The sequence below is a fragment of the Populus euphratica genome, unplaced genomic scaffold, assembly GCF_000495115.2.
Source record: "Populus euphratica unplaced genomic scaffold, PopEup_1.0 scaffold576.1, whole genome shotgun sequence".
Classification (NCBI taxonomy): domain Eukaryota; kingdom Viridiplantae; phylum Streptophyta; class Magnoliopsida; order Malpighiales; family Salicaceae; genus Populus; species Populus euphratica.
Window position 1 is genome coordinate 103,597 of NW_011500450.1, and position 17,784 is coordinate 121,380.

Consider the following 17,784-nt stretch of genomic DNA (forward strand, 5'->3'; position numbering starts at 1 on the left):
AAAAAATGAGTAAAAAAATAAAATAAAATCATGGAATATTATCAGTAAAATTTAAACACTGGTTGTTAGGGACTGTCAAAACTGTTTGATCTGTGCTCTGTATGGTCCACTTGTTACCCCAGACTGCGAGCACACAAGGACAATGAAACGTTCCCTAGGGTGTGTTTTCGTAGTGCCAATTTGGCGTGACGGTGTCGGGAGTCATATTCTCTTACAATGGCCCCGCTCCAGTTCATAGGCAAGGAGTTTTTTTGTTGTGTGTTGAGATACATGGGCATTTTTTTTTCAGATTAATGTGGGTGTCCGGGCCAGTTTACGCGCACCACGACTAATTCTACGGGCCCTGAAGTTAACGACAATGTAAGCCTCCAGTGGCCATCATATGAGCAACCAAGGACTCGAACCTGAGACCACAGAGGGAGCAAACCCCTTGATCCCAAGTCCTTACCACTTGGCCACCACCTTACATGGACATCTTTATTTGATTTGGAGATAGTGATTCGATTTTGTGAAACGATGTCGTGTGAGTGATTTTAAGATTTAGGGAGTGTTTGAGAGGATGTTAATAATTGTGGTTAAAAATATATTTTACTTGAAAATATATTTAAATAATATTTTTTTAATTTTTTAAAATATATTTTTTATATTAACACATTAAAACGATATAAAATATAAAAAAATAATTTTAAATAAATAAAATAAATTAAAATTTTAAGAATATATAATTTCAACCGTGTTTTAAAATACGATGCTAGTTTATGTTTAGGAATGCAAAAGTTACCTCTCATTTGTTTTTATGAACTTGTAGGTGATAGGACTCTAAAAAATGTTCACTTGAATCACAATTAAATCTAAACCAAACTCATTTAAGAGAACTCGGGCGCGAGGAATCAGCCTTGAAATTTAAAAGATTTGTCTAGAAGCACAAAGCAAATCCAAAGCAGTTTCTGTTGGAGATTTTCCGAGTGAGTATACAATTTTTCAGAAGGTCTACGCCTTACTCTCTTTTTTCGTTGTATAATTTATTTCATTTCGTCCTATTTCTTTTCATCGGTTAGTCATGAATGAGGTAGGCAGGATATCATTTGTTAGAACATAGGGTGAATCCACCGTCGACTAGCATGAATATTTGGGGTATATATATAAAAAAGAAAAAAATATATATATATATTGCATACTAGATTTGCATTTTAGAGTATATACACACAATCTAATTCTAAGTAAAGTTGCGAAATACCCACAAATAAATCCAAAATTATCCCTATTTTTTTTAGAATTTTTTGATATTTTAAAAGATTTGTTTGGCAAAATACCAAAATTAAAAAATTATAAATATATGTTTTGTCGTCCACTTTCTTAGCCTAAAAAATAAACAGTTGGGTTTAAGGCCCCGCCTAATCTCAATAATTTTTTTTATTTTTTTTATGGGTTGAATTTAACCCAGTCATGCAAACAAGGCAAGCCTAGTCATTCGCCAGACCAGTGACCTGGCTTGCCAAAGCAGCAGGCATGCGTGAGTAATTATGATTCGCCAGACCAGTTACCTTGCAACAGTGACAGGGTAATTATGATTGCAAAACGGGGTAGAAGAAGAACTTACCTGCTTCAGTCGCTGTTGGAGACAAAGACTTAAGGCGATGCTGGTTTGGACAACGCTCCTTTCTTCCTCTTCGTTTCTGTCTGTCTCTCTCCGGTCGTCCTTCTCTCTGGTTTCTCTATTTTTTTTGTGTTTGGTGGCTCTCTGTATGATGTTTCCTCTGTTTTTTTTCTTTCGTTTCTAGTCACCCCGGGTTCTCTGTTTTATCCCCCGCCTCTGCTTTTATAGGTCTTCTTGGGGGAAATTCGATCCTTATCTCCTTGAGATCGTGATCTTGCGTGGAGATAACATTAGCTCCATGATTGGTGGGATTAGGACACCAACAGTCCTGCCATTGCTGGACTGTCGGTGATGGCTTCCTTAATGTTTAATGGCGCATCGTGGGGTGAAGAAGGACTGAAAAGATGGGATCACTTTGGTTGTGTTGATGGGTCTAACAGAGGCCATCGTCATTTTTCGTTCCTTCTCTCTCTTTTGCAGGCGGGTTCCTCTATCCCAAGGAGGAAGAGGATGAACAGTCCTCCTTGGAACGATGGCGTTTCTTCGGCTGAAAAGGGCATATTCATTTTGCTCCCTGAAGTTCTGACATTTAGCAATTGAGCCCTTATTCATGGAAATCTTCTTCTTCTCTTTTTAATGTCGCCCCTGGATCAATTGCTAGTGAATCCCTAGATTCCAACACCATTTACAAAATAGTACTTGGTTTTAAATTTAATTAATTCATTCTTAATTAATTTTTCAACTCTTAATTCTTTCCAAATAACATTGAAAAAATCAATTAATCCCTATAAATCAATATTTATTTACTTTGGTCTTTATAATATAAATTCTTATAATTTTAAGTTAAATTGACTTTAAATTTTGATATTTTTTCAATTAAATATTCAGTTGCATTAATTAAACTATTTTAAAGTTTATTTAAGTTTTTAAACTTATCAATTCTTTTAATTTTTAGCTAAATTGGCTTTCAATTTTATAATTTCATTCTTATTAGTCCTCTAACTTTTAATTTGTGCTCTCTTAATCTAATTCTCAAATTATTTTTTATTTATTTTTTTTTATTAATATTTAAAAAAAAAATTCAAGAATTAGGTTATGATAACATTTATAACTGTAATTTAATTTTTATAATATATTAAGGTATTTTTAAGTTTGATGCAATTTTTTTATTTTTTTTTAAGTACCAGGTAAAAATTGTAAGTATGATGTAAATTTGATTCTAAAATACTTAATTAGGAAATTATTTGTTTTCTTTATTATTGTTATTTCTATTCAATTTAGAAAAATATTTTCTTGTATGGTGTTTTTTTTCTACTTAGTATAGAAAATCAAATATTGAGCTTGATAATTTTATTTTTCTTATTTAGTTTAGGAATCCTTATAATAACTCTATAATTATTTATTATGATTCCTTTTCCTCTTCAAAATAGACCTCACTAGTATAAATAAGGTTTTTTAGTTTTTATTTTAATAAATTACTTGAAGAGAAAAGATATATTAATAAAATTTTAAATTTGTGTGATGACCCTATTCATCTTAATTCTGTTGATTGTGTTTGTTGTTTTTTTGTATTATTTATGGTTGCATCGGTTGATATTAAAACCCAATGATTCTTGGTGATTAGTTGTTGTGAGTTATTGAATAACTATGGATGAAAGATGTTGCAAAATAAGATGTATTCATATAAAAAAAGACATAGATGTCTCCTAGAAAAGATATGTTTAAGAATAGATAATAAAATATATGTAGAGACAAAATGCAAAATTGCGCAGTGAATTGATAAAGGTCATAACTTGAAAGATTTTAAAAAAAGTGATCATAGATCCATAATTAACTTTGAAACCCCATTTTAAAGGTGAGTATAGGAGGCAACCTTTTGATCATGATGGATATGATATTAAAACTGAAACTATTGATAATTCTAATTCTTTTATGAATTGGAATCAACTTATCAATTTATGATATTTATATTGATGATAATTATATCGATTATTGCTTTTGATATTGTGACAATCTTAAAAATCAAAATAAAGAATAGATTTTTGATATCCTATTCTCAAATAGAAGAAAGGTACTGTTTAAGGAGTTGCCATCTAATATTATGATTATTAAAAATCATAACTGGTCCACAGAGATTCTATGATACGAAATTGGTTACGCAAAATAAAAGATATTACACCCCTTAAGCGTCCTGCCTAAGACAAGTTGCATTGCTAGTTTTGTCTTAAATTGCTAGAAACTTGTTGATTTATACTATGATGGTCTACTTATAATATTTCAGACTTAGCATAAATGAATATTGAATCATGGATATTTCTAACTCTGACGTTAATAAATATTACCTAGTAAAAAAAGAACCATGATATTTTTAGCTCTGACATTAGTAAATAAACCAATAAAATAAATTTAAATCAATACTTGTGTATTTGTTTTATTTATTTTTTAAGAAAAGTATCATACACCAAATTTACACTTTATAGTAAACATTCACATATTAATTATATAGTGAAATATCTAAAAAAACACGAGTGATCTAAAAATAAATTTAAAATGATTCATGAAAATTTTTAAAATTTTTTGATATTAAAAATATCTGTTTTACTAGATATCAAAAGAAAAAAAAATAGTAAATATAAAGGGGTAAAGAATGAAGGTGTACCTAGCAAAACATATCATTGACCCAGATGGTCCTTTGGCCCGGTCTCATCCTTTTCTATTTTTTTGTCTAAACTGTACGGACTGATTTGGATTTAACCAGCCCGGCCCAGCTACTAGCACAAGCTAACGATCCAACTATACAAAGCAGCAGGCGTGTGTGAAATGTTCAAGCACATTTGCTCCAGGAAGGGTTAATTATAAATGAAGATGCACAGTGCCTATGTAATTAAAATGGAAAGGGAACGCTCATAGGGTAGCTAAAATTTTCAGGCCTGGGTTTGCTCTAGAGTTGAGTAGTTTGATTGCTATAAATCTTAGAATTACCTGAGATTTATATGATTATTAATTTTAGGGCTTCAAGGGATTCTGAATAAGCTTACTCGCATACTGCCTATAGAAAAAAAGAAGTAAAGGGGAGGAAAATGAAGAACTCACGTACCTGGAAATGCCTGGGGATGAAGATGATGGCAAAGGAAGGTTGGCTGACTACTTTCTCCTCCTATGTTTTTTCTTGTTCCTTCTCTTTCTCTCTACTGTTATCTCTGTATCTCTCAGTGTTCGGTTTTTTTTGTTCTGTTTCTGTGCATCTTCTGTGCTATATCCTCTCTACGTTTTCTACTTTCGCTCCCTCTGGTCTTTTTTTTCCTGTGTTCTGGGCTCCTGTATTTTTTAGTCTTCTTCTCCTGTTCATCTGAGCTTGCTCTTAATTGCTGGAGTTTTGAAGGAAATTCTACACTCTCTCTCCTCTGTTTCACTCTGCCTCTGGTTTTCTGTCTTTGTGCCTCCTCTGTCCTTTTTTCTTTTTTCCCTCTGGTATATTTTTGTTTGTTTCCCTAGTTTCCTCTATTTCACCTTGCGCCTCTGCTCTCTCTCTCTCTCTCTATCCCCACTTTTATTCACCTGTTGTGTTCGTATTTATAGGCAAGAGAATGTCCTTGCATCTCTCAGAGTGGTGATCGTTCAGCCGCTAGGATAACATCTATTATTGGAATATTAATGGCACATTGTAAGAGGGAGATGTTGTCACGTTCTTTGCCATTTTTGCTGAATCAGGATGGGGGAGATGAACAGTTTTCTTTAAAACGGTACCGTTTTGTTATGGGAGTAACCAGTTTTTATTTGGTCATTGAAGTCCTGAAATTTTGTAATCAAGCCTCTAGGTAAATTATAATTAGACCCCTTTATTTTAGCACTATTTCAAAATGTTCCTTAGGTTTTAATTTATTGCAATGTTAACTCAAATCAGCCCCAAACTTTGTTATTTCTTTAATTAAGTAACTGATTTCTTTAATTAAGCTAATTCCAAGTTTAGTTAAGTCCCCCAACTTATCAATCGTAAAATTAAGCTCTTGATTTGATTTATTAAATTAATACAAAGTTTAATTAAGTCCCCAAAACTTTTAATTTATATTGTCTTGACCAAAATTTCAATTTATTCTTCATTTATTTTATTTTTCATATATTGTTTTACTTTTTCATCATCATTTTTTTATTTTTTTTTATTTTTATATAAAATAAAATAAAATTAAAAAATTAAAAAAATTAAAAATTGAGTTATTACATCAATAATAATAGCATAAACAATGATATTAATAAGTAATGACAGTAATTATATTATCAATAATATTATTGATAAGTTAAAGATTGAGTGGAAAGATAACATAAAAGGTATTTAATAAAAAAAAATTGATTCAAGCTATGTTGATAACTTTAATTACAAGTTTACTATTAATACAAATATAGATTTTTTTAAGGGTTATTTGAATACAATACATGTTTAAAGAAAGTTCAAGGTTTACAATTCATTACTATAAAAGTCAATAGAAGAAAAATAAATTATCAATTGTTGTTGTTTATGTAAATTTTAACATGAAAAGATTGAAATTAATATCTAAAATTGTTATACATCTAAAATTAAAAAAAATAAGGGGTTAAAAGTTTTAATTGAACATCTATAAAATCAATTTAATAACAATTTAAACTCAAGAATAAGCTATTTCTAACATGAAAAGATTAATATAACATTTTAGAAGAAATTATTTGTTTCCTTATTTTTATTCGTATTTAATTTTAAAAATCAAATATTATGCTTGATAATTTTATTTTTCTATTTAGTTTATTAATCCCTATAATAAATCAACAATAGTTTATTAGATTTTTTCATTTCAAAATAGATCTAGAACTTATATAAATAAAAATATGTAATTTGTATTTAATTAGGCCGCTTGAAGATAAAATACTTAATAATATAATTTTTAATTTAAATTTTTTGTGTGGTGACTCTATTTAGCAAAATTGTATTGCTTGTTATCGTTTTTGTGTTATTTAGTTTTTAAATTGTATTATTTAATAGTTTTATGTACTTTAAAAAACTATGTAATGTTTTGATTATTTTTCTTTGTTTTTTTTCTTATTGTTTTTATAATATTTATGTGTTTTCAAAGAAATAACTCATCTATTAAGCAGTTTATTTAGTTTATTAAATAACTTGTTTAATTTTCTAAGAAGATATTTAATTCAAGTTATGTAATTAATAAATATTTTGACTCAAACAGTACAATAATAGATTACGATACATGCGATTTCATTCATTATCAAATAACTGAGATATTTAATCTCATAATATAATACAGCAGGAATTGCACAGACAACATAGGAGAGGTAGATCAGTCTTCAAATAAACCAGGCCCTGCACGGAAGTCTTCTACAATTCTAAGAAAAGTTGATTTGTCTTAATCTATGTTTAGTCCCTTAAATTGCTTGGATAATTGGCTTTGGTCCCTAAACAATAAAAGCTTTTTCTATCTGGCCCAGTTACTCATAATTAATTGGATAATATTTATTTCAGATGTAAATGAATATTCAAGATTAATAGAAATGGACGTTGCAATAATATGTTGCTGTCTTTATGGTGCAAATAAAACTAGTTTATGCTGAATTTGGAAAATCAGCATCAATTTGTGACCAAGGACGATTCCTTTTCCCAAATTTACTCCATGAACATCCATTAAAGCTGAAGCATCTGTAGTTCATCTGCCTTCAGCAGTTGAGTTTAGTTGACTGGATGATCTTCAGATTGATTCCTGGCGACTCCAGAACGATAAAAGAAAGAAATAAAATATAAATGGTATATTATTGTCACAAATCTGTGAAGCTTATGACATAGGAAGCATCTTTCCTTGCTGTACGTTTAGAACCTTAGCACTGCAGATTGGCATTTCTCCCAGAAAAATCATCTAGCAGCAATAGCATGTCCTACATTCCACTCACCCTATTTAGTACAATACAATACTATAACAAGATTATTTTAATTTCTTTGAAGATCAAGTCAGAGCTCGGTGTGAATAATATCCTCAGTACTGGTTTCAAAAAGCTCAGAAATTTTCATCTGATCAATGACATTAGAGTTCTTGGCATGGGAACTTAGGCAGTCGGCTGAGGGATGCACGACACCATACCCAAAGCCTTGTGCAGAGTTGCAATAGGTCTCCTCTGTGCCATCCTTCTCTAAGTTGATGTTGCTCAACACTATGTTGCTGCAAGGAACAGTATCACTGCATGCAAATTTCATGGCCTTTGAACTTTTTGTAGTACCTCTTATATTCCGGTATGTTATCTCACTTATTTCAACAGCTGATGTCTAAAAAGAAAGAACGGCAGAAAAAAAATAATGGAGATTCTGGTCAGATGGTTGGCAGTTAGCCTGTTGTAACAAATATATTACAACAAGATATGGTAAAATGGAAAATGGCAGAGTTACCTGGTTTTGGCATGTTTTTGGAGAATCACAGTAGAACTGATCAATAATGATGGGATTTGCAACATTCTCCATTGCCACATTCTCGAAGAGTACCCCACGGACATAACCATGACCACCCTTCAACAGAAAACTGGAATGATCACTTGGACATTTAAAAGCACAGCTTATATAGTAAGATTTGGAACATGTTTAAGAAAAACAGCACTTGAAGCCTCTAGAGTCTGAACAGTACAGTTCATCATCATGCAAAGTATTACCTGCCAAGTTTTAATTCTGAGGCCATTTGTTGTCTCCCGAAGGAATGCTGTATCCAAGACTACTTTTGTTACCATGCCAGTGGAGTTGTCCTTCCCAAGACTTCCAATGCTGATTAGCAGAAACATTTGCGCAAAAGAATTAGTTCATGATAAAATAAGAAACTCATTCCTAGTTGTTCTAAACACTTAGTGAACATTAACAATTCAATTGAAGCTTGAGCTTTAGGACTTCACAATAAATATACCTGATTCCATGTCCTGGTCCACAAAAAATTCTCTTCATCTTGATATTGGAGCTACTATTCACGATTGAGACACAGTCATCACCTGTGTATTGAAGTAGAATCAACACAACGACCTGTTAGTAAGTGTGCCTATAACACCAGCATACTTGCCACCGTGAAACTTGTTTCACTTGGGAACTTAGTCTTGAATTTTAAGTTTCTCCATGGATGCATCATGATTAATTGCTTTGATTGTTTTACTTGTCTTGTGGTTTGTTTTTGTCATTTTTAAGACAAATGCTTAAAAAACAAACGAATATGAGTTCTCTCCCCTTTAAATCTCATTTTCTTATACTCAGAAAATGGAAGAGGAAGAAAAGAATGATGACAAGGTTTTCAAACCTGTTCCAATTTTGCAGTCCTGGAGAGCAACATTAGTTGATCCAGTAATATGAATTCCATCAGTGTTGGGACTATCTTCTGGAGCCGAGACTAGCACATCAGAAACCCGCACAGAATCAGAATGGGAAATCACAAAGTGCATCTGTTGGCTGTTTTGGATAGTAAGGCCTTTAATCTTTACAGCTGAGCTTGAATCAATAGTTAATGCCTGCAAAATCCTTGTCTGTTAGTTCCAACAGTGTACATTGGCAGTTCTATTAGATGTTTTGGATATGTTTCTCAAACACTGGTGAATGTAATGAAGAAACAGATGCTTACTGTTGGTGCTCCTCTGCAAGGCTGTAAAGTACAGAAAGAGAAATATGTGTTACATTTTACTCTTGGAATAGCAACACACTAGTAGGGGTAAATCTAGATAGAGTTTAGAAGAATTACATTTGACTTGTTCTTTTTGCAGGATGATGCCCACCATTTGCTTCCCGAGCCATCAATTACTCCGTTCCCTTGGAAGAGAACTCCATTCAATTTAGAGAAGTATAGCCAAAGTCGAGGAAGATTTGGATCCCAGTTCTTAGGCTCATCAGGTGCCACTATTGTTCCATCTATCTGCAAATGCATAATGAAGATGGAATGTTTGATGATGGGGATATATGCATATTACTTTCACATTGGAAAAGTGCCAACAATAATTCATAGCAATAAATGACAACGCTAATCTCAGCTGAAGTATATGGTCTTGGTCAACTCAATTTGATACAGCCTTCCAAATTACCTGGATGACCAACCTATCAGCACAGGGCCCTTTAAATCTCGTTGCATTAACCAAATAATGCCGTCCTGGAGGAACCAAGAAAACTGATTTTGGTGTAGTACAGGCTGTGTTCCAAGCATTTTCAAAGGCCTGGCGATATAACAATACAAAATAAAGCCAGTTGATAATCAGCATCAAGACTACTTTGAACATAGAAAGAATCATAAAAGTTTACAGAAGGGGAAATATTGTATGCTTCAAATGGTATTACATAAGCTCCAGGCTACCTGGTTCTTTAAAGGTGAGCTATCAGTATTCAGTTTTGGAGTTGACTTGTGAAGCTTAACAACCAAGGAAAACCAAATACTAGAAAGTTTATGAAGTTGTTTCAAGAAAACAGAACGCACCTGAGTGTCATCAGAAACCCCATCTCCCACAGCACCAAAGCTATCAACATTGACAAGAACCTTGCCCCCACGTCCACTTGTCCATGATGGAACAACCTTGGAAAGCTCCGTGTCATCTACTTCTCCTATGTCAAAGGTTTCAAGCTTCTCAAGCATTGCAATGCTGTCAAATGCCATATTTCCTGTAACTCCGTGAGCCACTATCAGCAAACCAAGAATCGAAATGAAGAAGAATTTATCCATTATATTGTCAGTTCTTTATGTTTCGCAACACTAATTGATTTATGCAAGTCCTTGTGAACATTAGGTGAATATTTATATGTGGAGATTAGATATTGAAATCTGGAGCTTTGTGGGCTCTATGGCTTGGCTTAAAAGCACATTAACAAGCAAGAATTTCTACACCCCTACACTTAAAGTACAAGGAATTTTTTTTAAAAAACTACTTTGCTTTACTCAACAAATACACAGACCATTCAAAGTGTTCATGGATTCTGCCTTTGGCTTCTGTTCTATCTTTGAAGACGTAAATTAAATGTTTACTGCAAAAGTATACAATGAGGCAGAGAAACAATGCAAAATACTTTAAGCTATGAAGAAATCAACTGTTTTGTTGGACCAAACAAGGCAGCAAAAAAGCTTATGGTGACTTCCCACTACATGCACATCAAACGCTTCAAGCAAAAGAAAACTTTACATAGATATTTTTGTAGACTTGACAAGAAGGGCTTGATTTTGTGAAATGAAAGTTCAATTGCTGTCTACTGTCTGAGGCGATGTCTGATGTCTTCAGTTTTCTTATTTTGGACAGAGCTCCAATCTATATGGGGATCGTTCACCTCTATAAAACTGCGACCAATCTCCCTTGTCAACTTTCTTGCTATAGCGAGCTCTCTAATGTGCATTGAGGCTTCATATTCCCCAATGTCGGAATAGAAGTTTGATACTTGCAAATACACTGAAAAATCTTCTGGGTCAAGCTCTAACAATGCCTTCGCTGCTCTTCTTCCTACAATTTCATTCCTATAGATCCTACAGCTTCGCAATAATGAGGTCCACATCACACAATCACCTCTTCCAGATGCCTTTTGCGTCAACTCTTCCGCTTCATCAAGCAAACCTGCACGCCCCAAGATATCAACCATACAGGAAAAATGTTCCTTTGATGGACAGATCCCATACTGGGCTTTCATTGAATAAAAAACCAATCTTCCTTCTTCAAACAACCCAGAATGACTGCATCCAGTTAAAACACACAAGAATGTCACTTTATCAGGTTCCAAACCCTTTCGGATCATTGCTTCAAATGTCTGAAGGCATTCTCTCCCCAACCCATTCTGTGCAAGCCCGTTGATAATTGACGTAAAACAGATTACATTTGGTGAAGGAAGTTGTTCAAAAACCTTTTTTGAAAGTTGAACATGACCACACCTTGAATAAGCATCAATCAACGAACATGAAACTGCAACATCGGATCCGAAACCTAATTTCATTGCACAACAGTGCACCAATCTGCAGCTGTCCATACTTGCAAATTCAGAAACTGATAATGCTTTCAGTGTTGTGGAAAATGTAACCTCATCAAGTCCAATTCCTTCATCAACCATCAAACCATACATCTCAACTACATCATAAACAATACCACAGTGCAGCAAAGAGGTCATTAAAGAATTGCAAATCTGTGTAGTTTTCTTGGGAACACTTTCGAAAGCGGACACTGAACTCTCAATGTACCTGCATTTCCCATACATGTCAATCAACGCAGATTGTACATGAAAACTTCCAATGTCAAAACCCATCTTCAAAACACAACAATGAATCTGCTTCCCAAACAAAATATTCCCATTCAAGCTTGACAAATGCAATAGTGCAACAAATGAACGAATTGATGGCTTTCCCCAAAACTGCATCAAATAAAACAACTCAACAGCTTCAAATAATAAGCCACAATCAGCATAAACTGATACTATTGAATTCCACGAAATGACATCCTCCACCCTAATGGACTCAAATGATTTCCTTGCATCATTCAAACTCTTACAAGCAGAATAAAAATCCACTAAAGCATTAGCAACAAAAATATTTGATCTCGCCCATCCAACTTTAATAATATGACAATGCAGCTGCTTCCCTTCATAAAAAAACTTTTCATCACAGCACCCTCGAATCAAATAACAAAAACTAAGTCCATTCGGATGTACTCCATCCAATTTCATCTCATGATACACTCTTAATAACTCATGGAATCGACCCAGTTCACAGAAACCGCGTAAAACCAAATTCCAAGTTGCCAAATTTCTCTCAGGCATTTCATCAAACAAACTAAAACCCAAATCTAAACATCCCATCTGCATATAAAAACCAACAAGTGAGGTTCTAATGAACAAATTGCAGCCACACCCAAGTTTAATAATCCTGCAATGAACTTGAATTCCTTGTTTTAAAAACCCATCATGGCTGCTGCATATACTTAAAACAGACGAAAAAGTTGATGGGCTTTCGTTAATTCCCATGGAAACCATTTCATAGTAATAGTAAAGAGCTTGTTTTGGCATTCCGTATTTTCCAAGCCCAGAAACCATCAAGTTATATGTAACAACATCACACATGGACATTTCTTCGAATAGTTTTTGAGCAAGGGTAAAGTTCCCTGATTTTATGTAGCTGTCAAGTGTTCTGTTTTTGGCGTAAATGGTATCGTTTATGTGAGGTTGGAGGTAAGATTCTAAGACCAGTGATGATGATGAGGTTGTTGTTGTCGATGACAGCACTGGTCGGTGTATTTTTTCTGTTAAGGTTGTTACTGTACGGACAAGAGGCAGTCTTAATTTGGAATTGGTGGATTTCATTTGCATGCTCGAACATGTGCGTGCCTCCTTAGAATTTAGATTTATATAGGACTTGGGATACGAATGAAGGGGTGGGTTTAAAATAACTTTGACATCTTCACTCACCTAATTATTATAATATTTAACTTGAATTTTTTAATTAATAAATAAATTGAATTTATATATTAAAAAAATAAAATAAAATAAAATAAAATTCATTTTATTTTATGTATTATTCTTATTATCTTCATTTTATTTCTTTAATTTTTTTAAAGCTAGATGCTTCAAAACATTAATTTTAATATTAAATTTCTCCTATTTGAAATTGTAAATTTTAAAAGTTGACATCTAATTCACTTTTGTAGCATTTTTAAAGATTGAATTTTAATTTAAGACACTTAAGTGATTTTCAAAGATAAGATTTTATTAAAATATGTGGATAGTTATTAGATGTAGAAGTCAAATTAAGACCTTAGTTGTGAATTTATTGGGTGAATCAAAGTTTATTTTAAATTTGAAGAAAGAAAACATGTCATTTGAACAAAAAATTTTAAAACATTATCTTACAATTGACCTTGTCATATTTCACCCATATGACACCCAAATTTAGTTAGGTTAATTGAATCATGAATTGACTAAATAGATCATCTAAGTTTTAATGGATCAACTTTTAAAATTGTTAAAAAAACTCAACTTGTCATGATCATTTAGTAATTAATTGATTTATATTTGAAAATCGTACCGTATTCAACAACTTGTCATGATCCCCTAAATATTAAAAAAATCATAAATAATTTGATTTAACCTTTAATTGACTAGTTTCTTAATATAATTATTATATCTCTTCATCAACTGTTTTTCAATTTAGACATTATATAATGAAGTGTGTCTACTTTGTCAAATTATGTTTATTTTTAATATCATAGTTATTAATTGTTTGAATAAGATTTGAAACTCTTTTCAAATCTCATTTCATCTTACTTAAGAATTTATAATTAATATTATTTGAGAATAGATGAAATATTTTATCTAATTCATCTAAGATGATGAGATTTTTTTTAATTACTCAAATACTTTTATATAGTTCATATTATATCCAATATTTTTTTGTTTGTTACCCTTTATTAGGATAATATGTAGCAGAATCAAAATATAATATTTACTATATAAGATAACCTAGTGATTTCGAGTCTAAGGATCATTTACACAACTATCATGTAAACTTTTTTATAAACACATATGATCTCTCCATATGGAATTCTCATATAGGTCATTTTAGTGTATATGCCATCTGACTAGTATCTCCATATTAGTTTTAGATATTTCTTGTACATTAGTTTATGAAAACCAATTGCTTCTTTTCATAAAAAAAATAATATATATATAATCAGTCTTAATAGATCATTGACAAAAAAATATTTAGAAATAATGCTTTATTACTATAGGAATCTCAAAATTATAAAAACTTATAATTTTTTTTTTACAAAGCATTTTTGTTCCAAAAACTTTATCTTTACTTTAGATTTATTAATCAAATATTTAATAAATATTAAAAATAAATAATTTTTTATTAATAACTAAATATATTTATATACAAAGTTATTACCATGTGAATGTAGAGCTTATATAAATCAAAGTTTATAGAATATATACACTAATCCTATATGGATGATTCATTATCACTAAATAGACAAACCAAAACATAATAATTATCTTAACAACATGTTTAAGAGGAATTTAGTAAGGAGATAATATTAAGAAGTGTTTGAGAATATGGTAGCAGTTATTTTTTAAAATAGAGGTAAGCAAAAAAAATTAAAAAATCAATTAAGCAAAAAAATTAAAAAACATATTAAACTAAGAGAATAAAAATAATAACAAAAAAAATTGAACTGTGAAAAAAACAAATTAGAATATTTAAAAAAACTAATTGGTTTGGTTTTATAAGACTGAAATTGAAAAACCGAACTAAATCAAATCAAAATTAATAAAAAATCAAACTGAAAAACTAAGCCAAATAAGAAAAAACCGAGCCAAACCAATAAGTTGGGTTTTAATTTTTGTTCTAAAATAACATAATTGAACCAAAACCGGTCAGTTTGAATCGATTTTAATTTTTTTAAATTCAGTTTAGTTATTTTTAGGTAAAAACCGAATCGAACCAAACAAAAAATAATCAACTCTATTTCAAAGTGTTTTTTTATTTGGAAATGTATTAAAATAATATATTTTTTATTTTAAAAAAATTATTTAAATATTAATATATCAAAATGATCTAAATACAAAAAAATATTAATTTAAAGTAAAAAATAAAAATTTTAATTTTTTTTAAAAATATTTTCAAAACATTAAAAAAAAAATGCACATAATTTAGCCGGATGCGGTTGGGTTTATGTTAAGGCCATTTGCTGGGATCGCAAAAACCTGCAAAGCCCGTTTAGCCATGTATAAAAAAAGATAAAGAAAACAAAACAAAACCTACACAATGAATAGTGATGCTAACCGCATATATTTTAGCTGTTGCACAGCAATTTCTTAATTAAGCCACGTAGTTAGAACATGTTCAACCATGCACAGTACTCTTGCTCCACTTCAATGCCCACTATGGTTAGAAAAGGGGGATTTTTTAGCTTTAAGATTACTCTACTAATGCTGATACCACACCACATCTTCTAACGTGTCGAAATGTTGCGTTTCACTGGCAGCCATTCAATCATAAATGCTTTATCTTTGCTTGCTCCAAACGTCCTAGGATTATGAATTTTGAACAGGTCACCACTTCATTACCAAAAGAAAGAAAGAAAAAAAGAAGTGGTGAAAGAAAGAAAGAAAACTATCTAGGTGGTGTCCAAGTAGTAAGGACTTAGGATTAAGGAGTTTGCTTTCTCTGTGGTCTCAGGTTCGAGTCCTTAATTGCTCATATGATGGCCACTGAAGGTTTACATAATTATTAACTTTAGGGCCCGTGAGATTAGTTGTGGTGCGCGCAAACTGACTCAGATATCCACTTTAATCTAAAAAAAAGAAAAAGAAAAGGTCACTTTCGCCGCCCATGGCAGCAAAAGACTGCGTCTCCCTCCCTCCCTCCCTCTACTAATCAAAAGAATTTTCAAAAGAATTACTCGTACATCTAAGTTAAATATTAATCAACCACTTTCAAATCTAAAAGCACACGTACGGCACCATGCCATGCCCAAAAAACAATCGTCGTCTTCTTAATATGAGTCCCTCTAATTTCTTCAATGCAGACTAGTCATATTATTTATTAATCCACGTACGTAACTAAATGCTTAATTAGTGAATAAATATGGTAGAGGTTCAAGATATGCCATATTGTTCACTGCAATTTTTCCTCTCGGTACTTGCTAGGAGTTAATTTTCTGCGCAGATTTTGTTCTCTAGTATTGTGAATATGACTAACCTCTTATAATATCCCGGTTCATAACATACGATTGAAAATGGGGTTGTACAATATCTCAATAATGCTTTTTCCATGAATTTTATTCTGATCTTAATTACCATTCTGAATTATAACATGCGAAGAACAAATGTCTGAAATGACATAATAGATCAACATATATAGAGCTAGTTCATGATGAAGACACAAAACTAAGCATAGACATGAGGGTTCTCCAAGAGGTAGGCTTCCACGACTTTGTATATTCCCCTGGCTTTGTCTTGACCAGCCTTGATTTCTTCCTCTTTGAGAGTAAAATCTCCAAGCATTAAATAGCTGCTTGTCATCTTACAATCGCAACCTCCATCACTCCCTACCTCAAACCTGACCTCATAAGCAATAGATTCAAGCTTCTCCCCAAGTGGATCCCCTTCAATCATAGTGTACCTGCAAACGAGATTGACTCTGTCTAGCTCATCAATTCGATGTTTCACATATTTGATATCAGTACCTGCACGGTAAACTAATCAAATGCATGCACCAAGTTGCGATATTGGCATTAGACTTGCATCAGTAAAACAAATTGCTAAGTGCGTGTGTGTATATTATACGCATATATTATGCGAGAACGCTTGAATATACAGGCTAAGGGCAATGGCAGTTGTTTGCAGCCACGATTCCTAACCGTACGAGTGATTCACAGGGCCACCGCGACGGCCATGATCCGCGGCTGCAAGCTACCATCACTATCCTTAATATATAGCCCTTGTTTACAAACCTTCGGTGAAGTTTACTTGCTCTATGCTTCCAGCTCCTCCATCTCCATGGATTAAATCAACACTTTTTACGATTTGCGGAAAGAGTTTTGGGATCAAATTGTTTGAGTCTAAGATTAAGGCCTTGAACATGCGTGCTGGAGAAATTGGGCATGTAAATTCTTGTGTGTAGCTAGCGACACCCATAGTGTTAAAGATTGTACCAAGCCGACGAGATGACACTAGCTTATATATGCATGCATGGATGAGTGAGTAGATTTTTGGTTTCTTTGGTAATTAGCCTCCTAAACTTTGTTGAATGGAAATGCCACCACTGAAAGTATAATTTTCAAAGTCTTCAAATTTTTGTTGGCTGCTAAGACCTGACTGGGGTTTGTGCGCCTGTGCATAAATATTTCAATATTTGTTAGGGGCTGGAAACGGTTTCTTCTACTTTGAAAATTTAGAAAAAGGCACGCTCACGTATTCACATGGGCGGCGCTCCAAGGGGTGATTTGGGGGGCCGAGGTATCGGGCTTCGAGCTCCTGGTCTAAGCTGAATGCAAGTTGGACCTGAGGCCTACTCAAGGTCACAAAACTATTGCTGGTGATTCAGAGCACAGAAGCTGATCGGGCTTCCCCCATGTTGATGTATCCGCAGTGGATACACCAATCAAAAGGAAACTATATGTCGAAACATAGGTAAAAAGCTTTTATTGGTCCCTCTTAAAGGTGTATTAGTTTGCTT

General features: G+C 32.6%; 3 protein-coding genes across 3 annotated transcripts; all 3 read right to left on the bottom strand.

The window, feature by feature from the left end:
- Nucleotides 1-7,363: 7,363 nt before the first annotated feature.
- Nucleotides 7,364-10,477, bottom strand: LOC105114765 (probable polygalacturonase At1g80170). Its single transcript, XM_011011429.1, has 9 exons — nucleotides 10,057-10,477; nucleotides 9,671-9,799; nucleotides 9,334-9,504; nucleotides 9,217-9,237; nucleotides 8,899-9,106; nucleotides 8,518-8,599; nucleotides 8,273-8,381; nucleotides 8,016-8,132; nucleotides 7,364-7,895 (listed from the first exon to the last, which is right to left on the bottom strand). The coding sequence occupies exons 1-9, from the start codon at nucleotides 10,297-10,299 to the stop codon at nucleotides 7,584-7,586; spliced, it is 1,392 nt and encodes a 463-aa protein (XP_011009731.1). The 5' UTR covers nucleotides 10,300-10,477; the 3' UTR covers nucleotides 7,364-7,583.
- Nucleotides 10,478-10,573: 96 nt separating this feature from the next.
- LOC105114766 (PPR superfamily protein) lies at nucleotides 10,574-12,963 on the bottom strand. Its single transcript, XM_011011430.1, has one exon. The coding sequence runs from the start codon at nucleotides 12,909-12,911 to the stop codon at nucleotides 10,818-10,820; it is 2,094 nt and encodes a 697-aa protein (XP_011009732.1). The 5' UTR covers nucleotides 12,912-12,963; the 3' UTR covers nucleotides 10,574-10,817.
- A 3,407-nt stretch (nucleotides 12,964-16,370) lies between these two features.
- LOC105114767 (pathogenesis-related protein STH-2-like) lies at nucleotides 16,371-17,272 on the bottom strand. The gene is made up of 2 exons (XM_011011431.1): nucleotides 17,060-17,272; nucleotides 16,371-16,792 (listed from the first exon to the last, which is right to left on the bottom strand). The coding sequence occupies exons 1-2, from the start codon at nucleotides 17,241-17,243 to the stop codon at nucleotides 16,494-16,496; spliced, it is 483 nt and encodes a 160-aa protein (XP_011009733.1). The 5' UTR covers nucleotides 17,244-17,272; the 3' UTR covers nucleotides 16,371-16,493.
- Nucleotides 17,273-17,784: the final 512 nt, after the last annotated feature.